Here is a 25,082-nt window from a genome sequence, read left to right as displayed (position 1 = left end):
TCAGGATTCTTAACTAAGGCAGCCGTCATTAACAGATCGTTCTGGACGATACTTGTATCGGCTAAGACGATAAGCTCAAAATAGAAAGAAATAGCCTCCTTATTCAATTTAGGTATATTATATTTTTTGGAAATCAGCTAGGATGACCTAGTATCGGCCTTGACGATAATATATAATTATGCCTAAATTGAACTAGTAATCAAGGATTCAATTAAGGATAGATTGATACGATCACATCATCCTGGATGATAGAAATATCGGCCAGGATAATATATTCAAATTCCTTAATCGTACCTGGACGATATGGATTGGCTAGATATATTTAAGGGCGATACACTGGCCGATATGGATCGGACAGCACCAATCCAAGGCAATGCACTAGACGATATTGTGTTGGTTTGAACTAATCGGCCAAGATGATCGTGAGATCGACCTGGACGATCAAACCAATTTTACCATGGTCTACCTCAATTCCAGAATGGTGTGCTGGCCGATCTTCACAACTTTGTACTAATCGGTCAGGACGATATTCAGATCATCCTAGACGATAAAGTCGGCAACTTGCAATTAATGAGCTATTTCGAGCTCTTCTTTATAAGGGCTATTGATCAAACATTTTTAAGATCTTTTTCTACTTCCTTGACCTGAGAAGACCTTGAGGAGAGAAAGAGAGAGAGAGAGAGAGAGAGAGAGAGAGAGAGAGAGAGAGAGAGAGAGGATCTTGTGAGGGGATTCATAAGAGTTGCTTCAAGGATCGCTCTGCTTCTTCTTCATCTGGAGTTTCTCATCCGTGGAATGGTTGATAGACGTAAGGATTCAACAACTGATCGTGGTTCTCTGCTAGCTTCAGCAGGAAGCAAAAGGATATAGGTTCTCTGCCTTGCCGGGGTGGCATAAAGGACTTCTGTGTAAGGGCTTCTCCACCTAGCTGTGAGGGGCTAAAGGAGAGTCACGATTGTAGTGCAATACTCAGAGGGCGCCTCCGGGGAGTGGACGTTGATCGAGTTGACCGAACCACTATAAAATTCTTTGTTCTTGTTTCTTGCTTCCACATTTTTAATTTTCGCACTTATTTTTCTTGTGGTGTGATTTTGGTTTATGAGATTGTGTTTTTGTTAAAAATAATTTTTAAAATACCAATTCCCCCCCCCTTTGTGGCGAAAAATAATTTTGCTGCTTTCCGGCATAATTAAACTACCGATAAAATAAAATAAAAAATAATGAAAAAATAGTTACACGGGAGCCAACCAGCCCCAGCCCACCCAGAACCCTTTCCGCACCCATGATGCCCGCCAGCCAGCCTGAAACCCTTCCCACGCCTGCCAGCCCAAATCCCGTGTGTGCCAGCTCGCTCCCGCGCCTACACCCGTGTACGCCAGTCTGCTTTCCCGTGTGCCAGCCCGCCCGCTCCCGCACCTATCTGCCCTGAGAATCAAATCGTATACCTCATTACCCGCTACCCCCCACCCGTGCGCAAGTCCGACAAATGCGCTGGTCCTACAAAATGTCAAAAATCATGTATTTTTTTTATTTATGTTAAAACATATTAAATATTATAATTAAAAATTGTTTATTTAAGATTATTATTTTAATTGATAATTAAAATAAATTAGTTAAGTAATAATTAATTAAAATATGTTATGAAATTAATAAAAAAATTATTTAATTAACAATTAATTAAAATAAACTATAAAATTATTAATGAATTAAATTATGAATAAAATATATTTTTCTAAGATTTTTATATTGTGTTGGAAAAGCCACCGAAAAAATATCCGATGGAAAATCTTTTAGAAAATTTGTTGAAAAAATTTCTTAAAAAATAGTCAGAAATCCGCTGGAAATTCTTCCGCTAGAAATTCTTCTGCCGGAAATTTCGCCGGTAATTTGCGATTTTCTTGTAGTGTTTCTATAAATAAACCATTTGTAATGTTAGTAAAAGAATTCAGTAACTTAGTTAACTTTAGTCTTCACAGTGCTTCTGTGTAATTTCTTGAATGACAACTGAGGGAAGTTAGGGAGCAATAGATCCACTTCATAAGAGTGTTTAGTCAATGTTTTTGAAAGCAATGTTGTAAGTTAAAGGAGTGTAGAGAAGATCATTGAACCCATCTGGTCATGCAAGCATTGGAGATTCTCAAAAAAATTCTTATAAAGTACCCAAATATTTAAGAGAGTTGCCCACACATGTTTTTGAGGTGAGTTTTAAGCCTTACAGATTGAGGATTTTGAAAGTGTCTAATTGTTTTACAAGATTTGTAGTCATCATTAATCAACTAAGAGTAGTTAGAAAAACTTCTATGTTCATGAAAAGAAAAGTTTCATTATTACATGATGATAATAAAACATATGAAGACCTGAAGGCTATGAATTTAATAAGTTTATGAGTTTATAAAATACAAATAAATTAAAAATTTATTATTTTCAATTCTCTTCTATCTAATTCCTTTAATGTTTGTTGTTGAGCACAGAGAGATATTATATAATTAAGTTTGTGAGAGATCGGTGCAATCTCAAATCTTTTGTTTTTTAAGAAGGTATGGATTAGCTGATGGGCCACAAAAGTGATCTCATACTTGGAGTAGTAGACTTGGGTGTAGTGTTTCTCCATCACCCATTAAGAAGAGGTTCTTTTAGGCTAATGGTGGCTGACAAAGTGAGTAGTAAATCTTTTTGTTAGAGATCTCAATATGCGTGCATAGGTGTTATTATTGCCAAAAAAAACATAAAAATTGGATTGTGCCACCTTGTTCTTTTTACTTTATTCAACATCTTTACTCTTTATAATAGTTTATTTCATGCACTATGAATGATGATTTTAATGATCATAATTTTATCTCTTATTTATGAGTCTCTATATTTCATGTTACTTGTATTATGTAACAATTAATCCATTACTAAATTACTAGTCTCGGTTTACGTAATATTCAGAGACAACTTAAATTTTAGCTTGTGGACTTGGACTTTTTCAAAGCATAAGGAATAGTTTAAGGGGTTTTTGGTTGGTTAAAAAAGGAATGCAGTGTAAAAGAAATGTAAGATAGAAAGAATGCAGTGTAAAAGTAATACTTGGATGACTATAAGTAAATTCTGTTGAATTATTTCTTTTTGTTTAACTCAAAGTCAAATTACAGTAGTGTAAAATACAAGTATGGTGGCGGGTGGTGGGTTGTGTTGGAAGGTGGCAAAGGGTGGCGACGACTAGACGGTGGCAGGTGGTGGATTGTGGCAGACGGTGGTAGTGGTCAAGCTAGCTTACTTGAGGTGTACATATTTCATGCTCAAAATTAGGCGAGAACTATTTACCTCAAAAATGACCTAAATTGTTTTATACTATATTGATTATACTTTACTTGACATTTTTTTTTCACCCAACCAAATACCAAATTTTTTAAAACCATAGCAGTTATCTACTTTACTCCTATTTTACTTCCAAACAAATAACCCCTAAATGGAATCAATTTTGTTGGAAGTAGAAATGGTGGCATGTACAGTGACTAGACTTCCATTTGCTTTGACATATTAAATTAGAAAAATATGGCTTAGTTGTATGGAAATTTTTCTCAATTAATATTTTTTTCTTTTAGTGTTAGAGGCAACCCTAGAGTTATAGTTTTCTTACTAAATATAATGAAAAAATTAAAGTGAAAAAAATCTAATGATAAAATAATATATAACAATTTTCATTTTAATTAAATAAAGTTAAAATTTTAATCTTGGTTTACTAGATAAATTTTATCTTTTTTTTTTCTTAAAAGACAATTTAAGATTGTTTCATTCTCCTCATAGAATGATCAAAATAAGATGCTCGCTAGTTTCAAAATAATAATAATAATTAATTGTAAATAAATTGATTGTTATTGTAATTTATCTTTGAGGAAATTTATAATGAGCCATGGAACTAGATGATATAGAAATTTCATGAATAATAAAAATTAGAGAATTGAAGACTATTATATGGCTTTAATTGCTTGAGACCTTTCTCCATAACTTTGTTTACAGATTGCATATATTGTACTGCGAAAATAGGGGTTCAAATTATTCAAGTTGATCTGAGCATCAAATTAATTGAGCTAAGTTTGTTTATTCTTAATGAGCCCAAGGTTGGGTCATTAAAAAATTTAGAGACTTGAGCTTGGCTCAAATGCATGAGCTTATTTAGTTAAAGCTCAACTTTGAATTGATTGTTGAGCTTGATTTCTTAGGTTTAAATTAATTTTTTTGTTTTTGTAAGAGTTTTTATTTTTAATATAGAATTAATTTTAAAATTTTAAAATGTATTATTTAATGAAATTTTAATTTAATTTCAAATATATTTTAAGTTAATTCGCGAGCTCAATGAGCTTACGAGCTGAGTTAGGCTAAGTTCAAGATTGAGCTCATTTAATACACAAACTTAGGTATAGGCTCTAACTAAAACTCATAAGCTTGTTAACTAGTCATGCTCAAGCCGACTTGACTCACTTATACCCCTGGATGAATGCAATTGTAAAGCTCTTCAAAACAAAGCCCAAGTGTTTAATTTACAACTTTCTTACCGCTTTGCTTTTTTTCTTTTCAGAATGCAGTAATAGTTTCTATTTTCCTACTATATTTTCATTGATTTGAAGAAATTTATGTGAGAGGGAGCTATTTTTTACGACAACTTTTTTAAAAAATATTTCTCCGGCATCTACTTTGAACCACCTTTAAAATGCTATAGCCATTTCAGAATTACCCCTAGCCTTTAAATTTAAGCAAGTCATGCATTAGATCCTTGCATGCAAAAAACCTCTGAACAACTTAATTTAAATTTATACAACCTACCATATATTTGTTATCATAAAAGAAAGCACATCATCTCATTAGCTCATGCTTCCAACATATACTATCCCTCAGTACTTTAAAGATATCTAAATAAAATAGAAGAGATATATTACTAGATTGATATCATCAATAAGAAATATAATAGAAAATCTACATAAAATTTTTTAGCCAAATAAAATGTTTTAAAATAGATTTATGAACAAATAAATATAATAACAACATAGAAGGATTCAATAGACAAAAATAATAAACTAATTAATCAATCCTCCAAAATTTCCTAATGAATGGTTAAGATGCAGACCTTCAAAATCATTTCATGATTGGTTGAGACATTAGCATTGCCAGGTTGATCAGAAGAAACAAAAGGGGTTGGGGGTATCTCCAAACTCTTAAAATTTGTTGTGAGCATTTGAATAACTTTATTCATTGATGGACGCTCTGTTGGATTCCACTGTATGCACCAAAATGCAATTATGGCAAGCCTTTTCATAATTTCTTCATTTCCCTCCATTTCCATAGCTAAACTTTGATTGTTGTTATGGACCAACTTGTTGTATGTCCACTCTAGAAAATAAATTTCACTGAGGTTCTCAATTGTAGGATCAATATTTTTCATCCTTCCGTTCATTTCTAACAGAAGCATTCCCGAAATATATGCATCTGATTTATGAGAGAAATATCCAAAGTTTCTAGAGTATACCTCTGATGCTATGTATCCCATAGTGCCTCTTGCAGCGCTTATTGTCAATGCTTTGATCCAAAGTTTCTAGAGCAAACCTCTTGTGCTATGTATCCCGTAGTGCCTCTAGAAGTCTATAGCGCTTATATATAAGAAAGTTTACATATATTTATGTACTAAGAAGAGTTATCTAGTGATATTTAATATTTTTTGTCCATTAAGGAGCCCACATGTCTATTCATCGAGTATGCCAGATTAGAAGTGAAACATCTAACATGCAAAGAGAAAAGAAATCAAATTAAATCATCAAAGTCATTATGAAGAATATATATATATATATATATATTCCAACACCTTCATAGGGGTTTAGGTTTAAGTTCCTCATTTAAAGTATGATTGAAATGATCATTTTGAATCCTCACTTTGAAAATATGCTAACCAACCCAGTTCTTATCAAGATTTCTTGCCCACTCATAGAAATTTGTTAATGTGATCCTAAAATGACTATAGGTTCTCTCATGATTATATAAGTGACCTAAGAAGAACCTTTATTTATTCAATCTATGCTTTCAATATATTTTCCTTAAGCTACCTTCAGGAAGACCACTTTCGTCTTCAACCATGCTTGTTTAATGGATAAAAAACATGGCATGGGCATTTAACTTCCTTCACTTTTTGATCAATTATTTATAAGTGTAATGGGCCTGATTATGAGAATTATTCCAATAAGTTTATAGGCATTGATTTTACACAAGATACAATCAATCTTAAACACTTCAATATGCATTTATAAGATCATTTGTTGATTATCTAACCAAACTTCCTATAAAAGGTTTAAACCATCAAATCATAAATGATTTGACCATAAAGGTTTAACATGCTCATTATCGACCTGATTAAGACTCTTGACTTGGCTTGATATTCTAGCTATACATTTTTACCTAGTATTCCAACAAACATAGTTACTTTCATTAGTTGAGTCGACAGCTAATTCAATAATATCCTTTTGATTGTGATTTTCACTCCTCCTGCCTAGTAAAATCATGTTATTTTGACAGTATTACTTGTCCTCTTAACTATATTATTTTGGCTAAAATAATTCTTTATTTGGTCTTATTCTTTTAACTGTACTAGTCCCTAACACAATTATGCTTTGTGGCTATATTCATCTTTAAACCTTAATATGATATTGCTAATTTTTTTGGATCTCTCTAATTTAGTCATGCTATTTTACCTAAATTGATCATTAGTGTAGTACTAATTATACTATCCTACTATTGGTCATACACTCGTGATTAGATCTCATTGATGTAATCAAAATCTTTTGACCAAGCCAACCCTTGGTTTTTTCATGCACCATTGGCTAGGCCACAACAAGAAAATCGGCTGATACCTGTGGCTAAAATTCATTGGGAATCATAAAAATCCACCAGAAACTATGCATTTCCGGCGACAATTCAGTCAACGATAAATCGTGCATCAAAATCCTTATTACGGGCGGAAACTTTCCACTGGAAAGGTTTCCAGCATATTTACCAGAGGAATATGGTGGTATTATTTGTCATTTAAGAGTCATTATTACAGGTGGTTTATCCGCTAAAAATTATAGTTAAAACTTTTTGTCATAAATTCCAGCAGATAACTCATCGGAAAAGTTTATCGGACACAGACCAACCGAAATTTTTGACGGGTTTTCTGTCGGAAGTTCCGTTGGAATATTTCTGCTAGAAATACAATACATTTTCAACGTATTTCCATTTATGGATGAGATTTTGCCAAAAATCCGCCGCAAACCTGTAGCATAAAAAAAACACCACTTTTTTTATGTTTATGTTTTGTACAACACAACAAACTTGCATAAAAATATACATAAGTCATATTCATTCGGACATTGAACATAAACAAATAATTTAACACACCAACTATGGAATGTAAATAGGGCTTTCTTCAACGGGTTCTAGAGAAAATTCTGACGAAAATATTTTGTTGGGCTTAAGTAAGCAAGAAGATTTTCTGCCAAAAGTTCTGCTAATAATTTTTGGCGTATGTTTTGCCAAAAAATACAGCTGGTTTTACTAAAATAGATGATTATTTAGTCGAATTTTTCATCTGTAATTTCTAGTTGAATTTCTGCTAGAAAACCTGCCGCTAAGTTACAGGCAAAATATCTACCGGTTACACCGTGCTTCTACTGGCGGATCTAGTTCCACCAAAAATTTTGCTGGTAACCCAAGGTTTTGCTTTAGTGGGCAAACCATTGTCAAGGCCATATTACTCTAGCTAAGTCCTTTCCATGGTAAAATTATACTCTTTTGATTATATCTCCATCTTTTGAGTCATGCTATTTTGATTAGAAAATATTATAAATTTATTCATGCTCCTTTGACCAAACTTATTCCCTGGTAGGATTTTTTTTTTTTTTTTGAATGTCGACGAAAGAGTGATTGAGTTCAAAAACAAAAGGATATTATTATTATTATTATTATTATTATTATTATTATTATTATTATTATTATTATTATTATTTTATTTTATTATTGTTATTCTAGTTATATTATCAAGAAAAAGAAAATGAAATTGGATAAACAAGAAATGAAAAAAAAAATTCTATAAATTGGGCTCTTAATCTCTGAAATATATATTCTTTATTCATTTTTATTTTTATACAATTTTTACCTTTTAAATTATCATTATGCATCTTACGTTATAGTTAAGTATAAAAGTGTATAAAAACTTTCATTTGAAGCAATTAAGTCTACCGAGGAATAAAATATCCTGCTCTTGAAGCAGTCAAACTTGGCTGCTTGAATAGTCAATAAAAAATAAAAAAATTCGGGCCAATTAAAAATCAGCAAAATTAATGGTAGAATTCAATTGGCTTCTAAAAGTCAAAAGTATCATTGCCTTCCCATCATATTATACAACCATTCAATTATTTAAACTTAGATGGAGAAGCCTCCTCACTTGAAAGAGGGACAAGTACGAGAAGCTCATCGGATGGCATCACTTTTCAATTTGTTTTTTTGTTTGATTTTCTTCTCTTTCTCTGAAATAACCATGAGCCATGGCAAAAGAAGTTGCTCATCATCTTGCGGAAGCCTCCAAAACATCAAGTATCCTTTCCACCTGAGAGGTGATCCAACTGAATGTGGCGGTTCTGATTTTGAACTCAATTGCGAAGGCAACAATACAATATTGGAGATCCACCAAAGCAAGTATTATGTCAAAGATATATCATATCATGATTCTACAATTACACTTGTTGATGTTAATTTGGAACATGGCAACTGCAATCTTCCAAATGGATCAATATATCCGGATGATTATAACGAAACATTCTGGTTTGATCAGGTGGATTTTGGTTTACAAGGTCAAGCCACATTTATTAACTGCTCAGTAAAGATCAACAATCCAAATTATGAAATTGTGCCTTGTCTCAGCAATAACAACTCAACCATCTATGTGCTATTTAATGCTTTTTATGTTGGGTTAGTCGAAGTAAATTGCCAATTTCTATTCACAGTTCCTATGATCCAAAACACAGTTCCTATGATCCAAAACGTTGATCAACTTAGTATGTTTGATCAACTAAAAAAAGGTTTTAGGCTGAATTGGCGTCCTTTTATTAATTCAACGACAGATGCAATTCACATTTGTGCTAAAACTGCGGGACAGTAAGTATGTAGACTATTACACGTACAAAATTTCTATTATCCATCTTTTAATCTTCATTTCCTAATTGCAGTATCGATTTTATTCAAAGGGAATCAACAAATGTTCTTAATGGAGAAAAAGTCATGTCCATATATGATGTGATAAGTCCTTTCCGATTTGAAATTGATTTCTTGGCATGTCTCCATGAAAAACAGTACCACCATTCAATATTAACTTTCTATGCAGCATCAGTAATTATTATAGTAATGGACATAACACTCCCAATATTAGGTAGGAATATGTTTTTGAATATAACTTGGAATTATTTGTAAAATGCTAAGTGGCAGTTAAATTTCATTCTTGCAGTTTTGTTAATGATTGGAAGGTTTCTATTTTCACCGTTATGTGTTCTTTCATTCCTTGCATACAACTTATTCAAGCTTATCAAGCCTGTTGATAACATTGAGAGGTTTTTGCAAAATCAAAACGCCCTCTCACCATCAAGATATTCATACAATGATATTATCACAGTTACAAGCAACTTCAAAGAGAAGTTAGGACAAGGAGGATTTGGGTCCGTCTATAAAGGAAGGCTCCCTGGTGGTTATTTGGTTGCTGTGAAGATGTTGCAAAAATCCATGGGTGATGGAGAGGATTTTATTAATGAAGTATCTACTATAGGTAGGATTCATCATGTAAATGTAGTGCAACTTGTTGGATTTTGTGCAGAAGGATCTTATAGAGCTCTGGTTTATGAGTACATGGCTAATGGGTCTCTTGATAAATATATTTTTTCTTCAAACAAGGAAAATAGAATCCTTAACATGGACAAGCTTCTTGAGATTGCCCTGTCTGTGGCCAAGGGGCTTCATTACTTACACCAGGGGTGTAATATGGGGATTCTTCATTTTGACATCAAGCCTCATAATATCCTTCTTGATCATAAACTCACACCAAAGATCTCTGATTTTGGCTTAGCAAAGTTGCACCCTAAGGACCATAGTCTTGTCTTCATGAGTGCTGCTAGAGGAACAATTGGATATATTGCACCAGAATTAATATCGAGAAGTTTTGGGACTATTTCTCATAAATCAGATGTATATAGCTTTGGCATGCTTCTAATGGACATGGCTGGTGGGCGTAGGCATAATGACTTGAAAGCAGAAAATTCTAGTCAAGTTTACTATCCTTCATGGATTTATGATAAGCTAAACAAGATGGAAATGTCTAAAAACTTTGGCATTTTTGAGATTGATGATTTCGAGAGGAAGCTATGTAAGGTGGGGTTGAGTTGCATTCAGACACGACCTGTGGATCGTCCTTCCATGATTAATGTTGTGGAGATGCTACAAGCTGATGTCGATTCCTTACAATTGCCGCCAAAGCCTTTCTTCTCTTCTTCAGATCCGGTGCCTTCTATAAACATTTCTATGAATTACTCTAAATCTGAACTATCAATTATTTTAGAGAATATGTAATTCATGTGAAAGGTGTATCACTTTTGAGTATGTAGCACAAAATTTCATAATGGGTTATTTTGTTATAATATTTTTTTATATTCTATTAAACCGTGTGTTATATCAAAATGTGATGAGGAGAGGATTATAATTTACTTTTGTCAAAATCAAAGCAAAGTTGCTAAAAATATGTTATGTTTCCGTAAAATATAAGAACTCGTTAATTGCATAATTTGGCAGAGGTTACTATATTCAAAATTTTTATTTAGCTTATGTTTTCTTTGAAGAAATTGATCGGGTTGATATGAAAAGAGAACGGATCATAAATCATAAAGAGAATAAAATTAAAATTAACATCCATTTAGTTTGTCGAATAAAAATTTAATCTTGGAACTTTTATATGCAAGTTGTATTGTAGAAATCAATATCTTAAGAGCGAAGGTTTTTTTTTTTTTTGTTTATGCTACAAGTTTCCGGTGGATCCTTTACGCTGGTATTTTTGGTGGAAAATCTGCCGGTTTACTCGTCGATACAATTCCGGCAAAATGGGTCGGCGGAATATCCACCAGTAATTTCATTGCAACATTTCTAGCGGAAATACTGGCGGATTAAACACAGTAATTTGTTCAAAGAAAATAACGTGTTACCTTCATTTTGTTTGTCGGAAGATCGGCATACAATATATTTTTGGCGGAAAAATTCTATCGGTTTAGATTTTTTTCCGACGCGCGAATTACCGTTATATAGATTTCCGCCGGAAATTCGTTGGAAAAGGAACATTTCCGACGGATTTTCCTTATTACCGAAAGATTTTGTCCTCTAGTAACAAGCGATTTTTCTGTAGTGAAATCAATCATAAAGTTTTTTTTTTCACCTTTTTCCATTAATTGATTAATGAGAAATTCAGGTTTTCTTTTGTGAGAGTTAGACATATGTAAGTCATAATGATATTGCCCATTAATTAAATGCTCCCCAATAATTAAATGCACGTGAATAAAATTTTAAAAAAATAATATCATAAAATTTTAATTAATTTTTTTATAAAAATATAATATTATGATATTTATCACTATAAGTAGTACTAATTATTAATTATAACAATGAAAAGTTTTATACTTTTCTTAAATATGTTTCAAACAAAAAGTAAAATTTTTTTAATTTATTTCACTTACCCGAATATTAAATCATACTTGATATCATAATATATAACTTCTAATGCAAAATCTAGCACATAATTTAATATAAGATGATTTAAGGGTAAACATTTTCTTATGCAACCAAATATGCAATATAAATTTTGATGAAACAAATTATTATAAAAAAAGAAATTTTTATGAGAAATGATAAATTAATATTAAGAAAATCCTTTTTCATCGAAGAAAATAAAATTCAATGCTAATAAATAATTTATGTCATGGTACTAAGAAATAATGACAAAAATTAATGTAAGGGAAAGCTACCCATTTGAGTGAAGATCAATAATTCTCAATAAGAGGGAAAATAATTAAAAAAAACTGTATCAAAAGCTCATACAAAAAAACCTCTCCCTAAATTTTCAAATATTAAGATTCATCAAAATTCTAAAAAAAATGATTTACACATCCAAAGTATTAATTTTTTGTTGAAGATAATTTATTTTTATTACATGCTCAAATATCATCTATGAACAACACATTATCAAAGTTCAACTACAATAAAAAAAAGAGCCCTAATAGTATACAAATAGTTACAAATAAGCTCCCATGAGCAATTTAAAAAAAAATAATAAAAAAAAGCTCCCACGAGCAACATGTATTACAATTAATGGAATCCTAAAAAAGAAATCACATAATCACAATTTAAAAAATACCAGACTCGAAAGTTTAAATTTTAAATAAAATTCAATTGAAGAATTTAATTGGAATATCTAACTTTATGCAACAAGATCACTTTCTATACAAACAAGCTGAATTATAGAGAATAATTTTGGGACATTGAAAGAGAAACAAAAAGAAAAGTATCTTACTTGTATTTTATAACCGGCAATGCGAGAAAATGATTGAGTTCGGTGGCTTTTTCCAAAAGAAATCGGCGAATATTTGTCAGAAAAATACATTTCGGCGGATTTTGGACGGAAAGTTTTTTGCCATTTAAACACGTGCAGGAAAAAAAATAATGGCCAAAAAGGAAATTATCACATGAAAAATAAAAAAAATTTCTTGGCAAAAATCATTTTTCCTTTGCTCGAATTCTACCTGCCAACCCATGCTTTCTTGTGCTCGCCTGTGCTCACCAGTAACTACCAGCGGCCCATGCCTGTCCGTCAACCTCCTACCTACCTACCTACGCCCATGCCAACCCAGCTACTCGTGGTAGCCCCTAGCAGCGGCCCGTTCCTACCCGTAAACCCACTACCTGCTAGTGTGTTATGGTTCGAATCTACTACTTCAGGAGACTATCTAGCACCCATCCAGTCAGCCACTTGCAAAATCTATTTGAATTATTATTCTTTTTTGTTTAAATTATTTGGCACATTATATTAAAATTAATAATTAATTAAAAAATAAATATTAATATTCTTGTAATATAATGAAGTTTAATTAATTTACTTGCATAGATACATAAACTGATTTTTTATTTTAATTTAAATTTTTGTTAGAAAAATAATTAAATTAAAAAATATAATCTTTGCTAATATTTTTTAAATACTCATTAAATATTATTTTTTATTAAATAATATTCAGAACATGTTATTTTTTATTTAAGATTATTTTTTAATAATAATTTTTAAATCCTTCAATTATATATTAAGATTATTTTTATTAAAGATTATTAAATAATAAAATTTTTAATTCAAAATTCTTGAATTTTTTGCCTAAATTAAAATTATTTAACAAACTTTATGAAATTATATAACAATATTTATTAAATTAGTTAATTTGTAAATTAAAACTAATTAATTTAACATAATAATAATAATTAAAACTAATTATTTAATTTATAAATATATATTTTCCAGCAAAATTTAAATTCCGTCATAAATATTCCAATTAAAATTTCCATTGGAAATCCGTGAAATCTTTTGAAATATTTTGCCAGAAATCCATCGGAATTTTAGGTCGAAAACTTATGTCAGTACTTTACTTTTTTCCTATATTGTGGAGATGTTAGTTTCACTTTCAATGAAATTTCGGTCAAAAATTTTGTCATTCTAGCTTCTTTGGGTTATAGAGCATTTGCTTTTATAGTGTTTGTTATAACCATTGTATTGACAGCTAGTAGATTTGAGTTTGGAGAAAAAGATTGTTGTGATTCTTGGAAGAATTTATGAAGGAACTTATATCATTTTATAGGGTAAGAAACTTCATAAAAATACTTTCTACTATCTTATGCTTCTCCATTTTGTCCAAATTGCAAATTAATTATGCTTCTAGCATTCAACATAATAGGTGTATTGGCTTTCAGAGAGCAATAAATATTGGTAGAGGTATTAGGTATACAAAAAGTTTGTGAAGCTGAACTGAAATGAAGTGAAAAACCTAAGAATTATGCATGTTATACTATCAACAACAACATCAAGCCTTTGTCCCACTACGTGGGGTCGGTTTTTTTACCACGCGGCATACTATAAAAGTTAAAATTATGATATTTAGCTAAAAGGAGTTTTTGCATTACAAGGTTCCTATACTATTTGGTTTGAAATCAATGGAAACTAAAATGCTCATATGAGTTAGAAGTCATATTCTCCCAAAAAAAATGACTTAATATTTGATTTTCAAAAAGATGGATGCTTTTCACTTTTGGAGTATCAACCATAGGTTCTACTAAAAATTTCTCCATTTTAAACTCATTTCATATGTAAAGGAAATTGAAGGCGTAGAGACCCTTGAGAGAGCTATAGATCGTCACTTTACCTAGATTACATGGTGTGTGCCTCTTGTTTCAAGTAACACAATGTTTAAGTTCCTTAAAATCTAACTTATTCATCATAATGATAAATCATATATCTTGAAATATAATTATTAGTAATATAGAGTTGCAAGAATAAATAAAAGTTTGTAGCTTTGCTTAGTGAGTTGATGCTACAAGATAATAAAGAAGTTAACTGATTCTAAAAAATAGATAACTAGAAGTAACAGTAAATGATAATGAAATTAAACATTTTAGCAAGCAAAAATGATTATGAATTAGCAAACACAGTTCATAAAAATTGAGAAACAAAAAGAATATCTAAACAAGCCTCCTGGAAAATCTCCCTTCTCGTTGCATCATCACCGCACACAATCCCTATGAGTATATCACACATGTGAAGCTAAAAAAAGAGAAATAAGAACAAAAATTGCAAAGACAAACCAAATTAAAATTACATTTGAATTAGTTAAATACAAATATAACAAAGGATTACAAATTACAAAGCAGAGTATTATAAGAACAAATAAAAATTGCATGATTAGGCAAAATGTATTCGAAATTATTAATGTAAAACAAATTTGTGAAATGAACATTTCTTTGTTTTGAATATCCACTTATTAAAACAGATAATATAAATAACATAATTCTGAGATAATATCGTTGTCTTAGACAAATGCTATCTTTTCTCCATCAAATAGCAACATAACTTTACAATCCAAACTTTAAAGTAAAGATCAAACACCTTAATCAATTAGGATTTTTGAATGTATAACATAAAATTAATGTCCTTGAAGAATGCTACATGAATCAATTAAGGAAAAAAAAAACACCTTAACAAAATAGATAATCTTGTAGAAGAAAAAAGGTTTTATTTTGTAATGAAGCCACTTACAAATCTAATGCATAGGAGCTCTTAAAACTATAACAACCACAAGCACTACAAGGACAAATATGAGAAAAATGAACACTGAGAAAGAGGATAAATTATTACGTGTGGTCACCGGGCCATCTTGAAGTCAATCAAGATGTGCCACATTACCTGATACACAACAGTACACATAAATGATATACAGTAAATTGGCGACGTGGCGCGTAATAATTTTGCGAGAAATAGAGAGACAGGATGTAGGCCTTTCTGGTGACAACATTGTCATAACCTCAATGGCTTCTGCTTGTGATTGTTCCCATTACTGCTGACATCAACTTAATCATCATTCAATAAAAATAAAATAATATATATTTTTAACATATAAAAAAACGTTTCTTGTTAAAATATAAATAAAACGAAAAAAATAAAAATGATCCAAAATAACCCTTCAAAAATTATCATTAATTCCAATTATTGCATTAAGAAATTAAAAGAACGTGATTTTATCTTTTTATCGAGAGCAGATTTGTGGCATGTTGAAATGTGTAAGTGCAAAACTAATTTGTTACATTGGTTCCACTAAAGATGTTGATAAAAAAGAAGCTTACCAAATCATGCATATTCAGTTAGTATTTCCACTATCTGAAAATTTTCTCCTCAAACGTCCCTCGCAGATATACCATCAGGCATCGGTGATCAGCTTCTCTGGTATCTACCCATTTATCAATCAGAAAATATATGCTTAGATCAGGCACGTAGTACAATATATCATTCATTGTCATTAAAGATTAATTACAAATTTCAAAGGTTCAGTACAGAGCCAAAACATACAGATTTTCAGTGATTATGATACCAAATTCAACTCTCCCTGTAATTTATTATTTTTGGATTTCCATTATTTTGATTGGATAACATATCAAAGAAGTCTTTGATTTTGTACAAAAAACAAAACTGATGCAGATACGAGACTTATTAAGCATAGATTCTCATAACCAGAAAAAGCTAGATTGTATAGGAGAGCTACTATTTAGACCAAAAAATTATTCAAATCCACTACCCAACAATACAAACTATGAAATTAAACAATGTATGAATTACTTGGATGTAAAATTTTCAACTTTTTTTTATCATTCTCCTTGTTACAAACAGTAGAAGAATGCAAAAAATAGGGTGATTACATAATACAATATAGTTGTATAATAGAATTTTGTTGATAAAAAAAATAATTCCACAGAAATGTTGGAGCACTTTTTTTTTGAAAGAAATGTAACTATGCATTAAAATAACATAAAAGAGCTTATTACAAACTACTCAAACCACACCTAAAGCATCACATTCCTCCTGCAAGATGAACAAGAATGAAGGGGGAATCTCTACATTATTAAGATCATTCCAAATAAAACTCTTTTTAAAAGCCAAATTTGCACAAACATCCTCTAATTTGTTGCATCCTCTATTTGAGAAAGAAAACAAGACTTGATTGAAGTCTTGTAAAAATGCCAGTTCCTCTTGATTTTTCCCTTATTCCTCCATTTCTTCAAAGCTTATTGAAGAGTCTTGATGATATTGAAGTTGTGTCCTTCTATAATCACTCCTTGAGCTTCATACATCCAATCCCGCACAATATTTTTTAAATAATAAACAGCCATCAATTCCATTTGAGCAATATCCCAATGCAAATATTGGGCTCCAAATGCTATCAAAAATCTTCCTCTATCATCCCTCACCACTTCACCAATCCCTGCCAAGTTATTTCTTTTTAATGAAGCATCAATGTTTATCTTTATCCATCCGAGTGGAGGAGGACGCCAAGAAGTAAACAGCATGCGCTGATTGACGTTTCAGTTGTCCAGATAGAAACTGATAAAGTTGCTCACTATGTTTCGTATTAGCTACAATTGCATTATCAGAGTCTTCTATTCCTCCATGAACCAACTTACATTTGCTTTTTCAAACAAGGAATACAGCTGTACATTATATATTTGCAGTTATAAAATTAGAACCCGAGCATCTCTCTAACCCGTCCAAGCATGTTGTAAGATCTTTAAACAACGGGACTTGAAATCACAATTTTTTTAGCAGGATAATAATCCTTTGAAATTTCACACATCTTCCAGCAATATGACTGCTACCCTCCTCCTCAGCACAACCTCTCGAGCAACCTGAAAAATTGGTTAATGTTCTTTTCAATAGAAAAGCATTAGAGGGAATTGCTTCATTGTATTATCTCCACCAAAAGAGCTCTACTCTTGGTATCAAATTTTACTTTTTCATCCATATCCAGTGACAAACTTCTGAATTTTGATCCATCACCGCTTCTAGGGACAAAGCAGTGATTGATTTCCCTGCAGCCTTCAATTTTAACTCAATTTGATATGTTTTCCTCTCTGCTTCAATTGGAATATGTATAACAAGATCCACTAGTTGCTTCCCAAAGAAATTTCGAAGTTGATTCACATTCCATGCTCCCTTCAATATGAAGAAGCTAAGATTGTAATCCATTACTTCCAAATTATTAATAAATGTAGGCCATTTTGAAATGCATTTATCTAAAATCCATGAATCATGCATCCAATTAATAGAATTACCATTAGAAACTTTCCATCTAACAATGTTTCTAAGATAATTAGCCCCATTGGTAATAATCTTCCATGTAGGAGAACATCCATTTTTCACCGGAATAGAACATAGATCTCTTCCATACTTGCCTCTAATAATCTGATTAAGTAAAGAGTTAGGCTTCATGAAGAAATCCCATGCAAACATAGCCCGAAGAGGCCCTACCTTGGAAACTGCTGAGAAAAGTCCATGACCACCTTCATTCTTTGGTTTACATAGTAGCTCCCAAGACACATAATGCATTCCATCACATCCACTACTTTTATTCCATAAAAAGTCTCTACACATTTTGTCAAATTCTTTGAGGATACATAATGGTACTAACGAAAGGGAAGACGAAAACATTGGCAAAGAAAGGAATGCAGATTTCACTAATACCAACTTCCCTTCCAATGAAATGCAATTCTTCCCCCAAGTGTTCAACTTATTAGAAGCCACCTCCATAAGCTTTTGGAAATCCAAAGCCACCATCCTCCTTAAAGATATCTTTACACCAAGATAACATAGCTCTTTCACCACCTTGAACCGAAGAACATTTGTAATTTTACTCTTCCTCCTCCGGTTAACATGCTTCCCAAATAAAATCATAGATTTGGAGTGATTAATATTTTGACCTGACCACTTGCAATAATTGATAACAATGTTCTTCAACTCCTTAACCTCCGTGACATTTGCTTCCGAGAATATTAAGATATCATCGGTGTAGAGTAAATGTGAAATTCTAGGAGCATTAGAAGTAATAGAAATTCCCAATCCACTTCTACTAAGATTTAAAGCCTCAGATTATTTGAGAACATAAAATAAACAAATAAGGTGACAATGGACACCCTTGCCTAAATCCACTCTTGCCTTTGATCCAATCAGTTTTCCTTCCATTAATCAAAATGCAATACTTCGGTTCTAAGACACAATGCATTAATAATTCCGAAAACTTTCTAGGAAATTTAAAGTGAAGAAAAACTTTCCTTAGAGCTTGTCATCCCATGCTATCATATGCTTGCTCCATGTCAATTTTGATAGCCAATAGACCTTTTTTTTCTTTAGAATATCGAAATTTTTTAAAGACTTCTTGAGCCAACAGTACATGCTTAGACAAGGAATGGTCTCTGATGAAAGTTGGTTGATCCGCCGATATGATCTTATGAATCACCTTGTCTAATCTATTCAACAACAGCTTCGAAATTATTATAAATATAATAAAACAAAGACTAATAGGACAGAAGTTTGAGGGAACCAAAGGATTTTAGATTTTTGGGATCAAAACAATCAGTGTCTCCTTCTAAGAATGATTCATTACTCTTGATGAGAGGAATTGGTTCATGGCCTTCCATACATTATTTTAAATAATTTTCCAAAAACCTTTTATAAAAGAGAAGGTAATCCCATCCAAACCGAGAGAAATATTCTTCCCGGCATTTTCTACAACCACCTGCAGCTCCTCCCTAGTGAAATCAGCATTCAATAAACCCTGGTCATCCTCATTAATGACTGCAGAAGGATTCGGCCACCCCTTTAGCACACAATCTCTGTGCCACCATTTTTTACTTTAAAATTTTTTTGAAAGTTTTTTGAATTTCAGTAATATCCTCCGTCAACGCCTGTATCAGTTTTGATATGATTAATCCAATTAAAATTCCTCTTGGCATTCACAAATGCATGAAAAAATAATGAATTAGAATCCCCCTCTTCCATCCATTTTGCTTTTGCACTTTGCTTCCACCATGTATTGAGCCGGGCAAGGGTAATGTTGAGTATTTATTATTGTACCAAGTGAATTTGGGTCCAATAGACCCAACCTCATGCAAATCATTATTGATCATGAAATTCTTCAAATCTTTAGAGCCTTGAGACAAGATGAATTTCTTCCCACCTCTTTTCTCCTCTTGGGAAAGAACACAATTAAAATCTCCTCCCGCCACCATAAGTGAATCAACAGAGCAATGCCTCTCTAAGCAATCCCATATGATTTTCCTATGAAGAGCATTTGTACTCCCATAAATAGTAGCACCATCCAGCATCCTTTATTTAGGACTTCCAATTTACCAATAATAACTTGAGTAGAATCTTCAATAACCGAGAAAGAGGCCAAATCCTTTCTCCACAACACCATCAAACCTCCAGAGAGACCATTTGAAGGAAGCATATAAGATTCCCAATTATTTCCCAAAAACTTCAAAATCTGAATATTCTCTAGAGAGCTAATCTTTATTTCTAGCAAGCCCATAAACAACACATTATTGTCTTTTATAACCTCCTTTAGATATAGAGCAGCCTCCATTTTGTTGGCTCATCTACAATTCCAGAATGCCAATGAAGTCATTATTTAAAATTGGGGAAGGGCCCCAATTCCTCTTAGCTTTACCACCATCCATCTTCGTATTATGTGGTATTATGTTACCCGAACCAAGAGACTTCAGCTCCTTAAGAAGCTTCACTTTCTTTCTTGAAGATAAATTTTCTGCCACAACACCATTCAAAGGAGAATTCCCTTTGCTATCACTTGGCTCATTACCGGTTCCACATCATAATGCAACCCGAGCCTTCCACACTAACAAAATCACTACAAACAATTTCACCTTCTTCAGCACAATCATCCCATTCAACTCCACTATCTCAGTAGGTCTTGTTTCATCCAGACAAGATAATATATCAAATTTATTAAGTACAGTAATAGCAGGTTCAATATTTGTTACCTCACCCGTATATCTTCAAGGATTTCGGTTGATTGAGCTGCAGCAATTACTCCCTTATTTCGTTCTCTCTTCTCTTCAAGATTGGAATTGAGAAAAGTCGGTTTAAGCTTCAATTTTTCACCTTCTAAATCACAATCTCTCTTTGAAGAAACATGACCGAGCTTAGGGACATAAGCTTTCTTCATAGGAACATAAGCTCTATTGAGAAAGCCTCTATTTTCTGCAACCACTTTATGTCTTCTTTATCCATATTTTACTTGAATCCAAGGACCATAAGCAGCTTTCACATCATGAGGATTTCTACCAACAGAATATATCAGTTTGACCTCTGCTTCTTTGGCTGCATTAGCAGATTCTGGAGCAATTCCCTTATCTATTTTTGAATCAACACAATCAACTAAGGTATGACCTATTCTTCCACACTAAAAGCAAATTTTGGAAACTCCCTCATACTCAATTCTTTGGAAGAATTTACTGGCCAAACCTTCAACCCAAACACCAGATGGTAATTTCATATCTAATGGAATACGGACACATACCCTTGCAAATTCCCTTCTACTCCATTGGAACATGTTCTTGATGCGACCTGGTTTCAACGTCTTCAATGGAGGTTCTAGAGCTCTGGCTTGTTCGCATCGGAACTGAAAGAACCTTCCGGTAATTCGCCCAACCATTAGTGGTTAAAAGGCGCTTACCATCCATCTACGCCACCCGTAGCTGTCGTAGCCGCCACCAGCGCCTATATCTGCTAGAGCGCCGGTCTAAGATCGACGACCGAACAAGCCCCAAAAAAGCCACGAAAATTAAGGACCAGCCGAATTCAAATAAAACTAATAAAAAACTTTTGAAATCCTAGACGTTCTCTCTCTAACTTTTTCTTATTGGTTTGAAATGTTGGAGCACTGGACTAATTGTTGATAAAAAATAATTCTAGCCTTCTCTACATAAGGAATAATGTTTATATGAAAGTTTATAAGTTTACTTTTTACCTTTAAAAAGTTTACCAGAGCAGAATCCTGATTGATTTCTATTTCTAATAGGAACAATGGTAAAATAATTAGCCAAACTCTTCTTCATGCAAAAACCCGAGTTCACGTCTTGGGTCTCGATCCAAGAGTGGAAGAAGTCGAAGAAGCTCCTATTAGAAACTCTTTCAAAATTCCTCATGTGAAGCTGATAGGAAGAGGAGGAAGCAAAACATTTAGCGAGAAGAGCAGGTTGGGAGGACGTGTGTTGGGAGCATGGAATGATATTCAATAGGAGGGGTTGGGATCTTGAAGCTTGTGATCTGGAATACGAAGGGTTCTGAAATAGATGGTCTGGATTTAATAATTCCTGAGGTTGGATTTCCAACTACAAATCACAAACAATTTTCTAATAGTAATAGTAATAGTAATAGTAATAGTAATATATATATATATATATATTGAAATTTAATTATTTATGTTTAAATTCTATTGGTAAAAAAGAGATCATTTGATCAATCGTTTATGAACCGTTTGATCAAATAACTCCTATGAGAGCTTATTGTAACCAATCCATAGAAAATAATTACCGGTCCTTTCTCTCTCTCTCTCTCTCTCTCTCTCTCTATCTCTCTCTCTCTCTCTCTCTCTCGTTATGAGGAGTTACTTTGCTCTATAGAGAATTAACTCATGAAAGAAGAAAGTGAAAGGGAAAGAAATCGTATTTCGGAATTCAGCGAATTCAAAATGAATCAAGGTATGTTTTCTTTCGATTAAAAGATTGTGAAAATAATTTTGTTTGAGATCTTGTGGATTTAAGACTTATGTAAATTTACATTTTTCGTTTCAATTTCTTTTACATAATTTATGATGCGAGTTCTTGCAAGAGATAGAGAACTCATAATGCATGTTGTGAGTTCTTGTAAAAATTAAAGAATTTAATCTTAAAGAAAGTTCTTGTATGAATTCAAGAATTTAAATATTATATGCGATTAAGTTCTCGCAAGAAATTTAAGAACTCCATGAAGTCTTACAAGATAAATTCATGTTTTTTGTTTCAATTTCTTTTACATAATTTATGATGTGAGTTCTTGCAAGAGATAGAGAATTCATAATGCATGTTATGAGTTCTTGTAAAAGTTAGAGAACTTAATCTTAAAGAAAGTTCTTGTATGAATTCGAGAATTTGAATCTTATATGCAATTAAGCTCTCGCAAGAAATTTAAGAACTCCATGAAGTCTTACATGTGGTATCAGAGCATGGTTGAAAACTTGTGATTTTCCATTTAAGTTTTTCTTTTATTTCTTCTAGTTTTTTTTCTAATGAAATCGAATTCATATGATTTGTTATTGATTTCAATTAACGCACCAATTATCGAATCATATCTTATCTTGATTTATTAATGGCAAATTAATTACATTTTTTCTTTATTTTTAAAAATAATTTATGTTATTTATTTCATTATGAATGAATTTGTCATATGAATGTTAATAACATAAATCCATTTTACTTTTAATGATATTTTATTCGTATATGCAATTATATACATTAAGTAATTTCTTTTATATATTTAATTTATTTAAAATAATCATCGTCACAAACATTTAATTTGATATTTATATCAAGCATAATTTGTTAATCACCAATGTGGTCAAAGTAGAAAGTTTTCATAAGTATCATTTTAAATAATATTTAATTACTCGTGAGTATGCGATGCAATTAACAGAATGACATGATATTTTTATAAAATTTTTATAACAAGTAATTAAAATTCAATAGCTACTAAATATTTAAGAATCGCCTAAAGGTTGATTAGTCATTTTATGCTATTGGATATAAATATGATAATTTATCATACTTAATTAAATATATTTAGTATATCCAAAGATTGCAAATATATTTAATTTAAGTATGTATAATTATCAATTATAAGATATTTAATTTTAGTATCAATTATGATTATTGTTGTATATTGTAGTATCATCCAAAGGAGAATTTCAATATGTATTTTACTAATTAACAGAATGTTATTTGAATCTATTTTATGTTTTTGAATTTAATATTCAAATCATCGATATGTGAGAATTTTGTATTTTGTTTTATAGAAACTAATTATGTAGTTCTTTATTCACAAGCTTCATCTATTGTAAAGTTTAATAGGCTTAATTATTCTGAATGAAGTGAGCAAATGTAGTTTCATTTAGGAGTTTTGTATCTGGATTTACACTACTTAATAATAAGCTTACTACTCTTACTAATACAAGCAGTGTCGGATAAAGGTCTTTCATGAAGCTTAGGAAAGATAAAATAGACTAAGCCTAATGCTTATGCGAATGACTGTAGCAGACATTATTAAACCAACACTTCCAATAATAGATAATGCCAAAGAATTTATAAAGTTTGTGGAAAATGTATCTCAATCTGAGTTTGTTGATAAGTCACGTGTTGGGACTTTAATGAGTATGTTAACCACCATGAAATTTGATAGTTCTTGTACTATTTATGAGCACATTACTGAAATGACTAATATAGCAGCAAGATTGAATACTATGGGAATGAAAGTGAGTGAAAGCTTCATTGTACAGTTTATTATAAACTCATTGCCTCCTTAATATGGTTCATTTCAATTTAATTATAATACTATTAAAGATAAATGAAATGTGATTGAATTATAGAGTATGTTTATTCAGAAGGAATAAAAACTTAAGAAATAAGGAATTCACTCAATTAATCTCATAGATCAACCAAATTTTAAAAGAAAATCATAAAAGAAGAATCCAAAGGGTAATAAAGGACTCCTAAATCTTAATGTGTCATCTGTCCAAATTCAAACGAAGGAACCAAGGAATGATAAATGTCATTTCTTTCACAAGCGTGGACACTATAAGAAAGATTGCCTAAAATGTAAGGCTTGGTTTGAAAATAAAGGTAAGCCTAGTACTTTTGTATGTTTCAAATGAAATTTTGCTAAGGTTCCTTATAATACTAGGTTGATTGATTCTCATTGTACCACTCATGTTTCAAATATAATGCAGGGATTTCTTACGACCCAAATCATAAAGTCAAATGAAAAATTTGCCTTCATGCGAAATAGAGTCAAAGCTTAAGTTAAAGTAATTGGATCATATCATTTGATTTTAGACACTAGATATCATTTAGATCATTTCAAACTCTTTATGTACCTTATTTTCCTAGAAATTTAGTTTCTTTATCGAAACTTAATAAAGCTGGTTTTTATTTTAAGTTTGAAAGTGGATGTTTCAGTTTATTTAAGTGTAATCAACTTATTGGTTCTGGTATGCTTTGTGATGGTTTATATAAATTAAAACTTGATAATTTATTTGCTGAGACTTTATTAACCTTGCATCATAATATTGGAACAAAAAGTGGTTTAATGAATGAAAATTCTGCTTACTTGTGGCATAAACGTTTGGGTCATATATCCAAAG

At 31.6% G+C, this 25,082-nt stretch overlaps 1 protein-coding gene and 1 pseudogene across 1 annotated transcript; one reads left to right on the top strand and one right to left on the bottom strand.

The window, feature by feature from the left end:
• Window positions 1-5,083: 5,083 nt before the first annotated feature.
• LOC110104114 overlaps window positions 5,084-25,082 on the bottom strand; it is a 92,477-nt pseudogene continuing 72,478 nt past the window's right edge.
• LOC110104107 (rust resistance kinase Lr10-like) lies at window positions 8,460-10,737 on the top strand. The gene is made up of 3 exons (XM_020833079.2): window positions 8,460-9,159; window positions 9,231-9,430; window positions 9,506-10,737. The coding sequence occupies exons 1-3, from the start codon at window positions 8,483-8,485 to the stop codon at window positions 10,615-10,617; spliced, it is 1,989 nt and encodes a 662-aa protein (XP_020688738.2). The 5' UTR covers window positions 8,460-8,482; the 3' UTR covers window positions 10,618-10,737.

Source organism: Dendrobium catenatum, unplaced genomic scaffold (genome assembly GCF_001605985.2).
Source record: "Dendrobium catenatum unplaced genomic scaffold, ASM160598v2 fragScaff_scaffold_166, whole genome shotgun sequence".
Taxonomy (NCBI): Eukaryota; Viridiplantae; Streptophyta; class Magnoliopsida; order Asparagales; family Orchidaceae; genus Dendrobium; species Dendrobium catenatum.
This window is presented reverse-complemented; position numbering and strand designations above follow the sequence as displayed.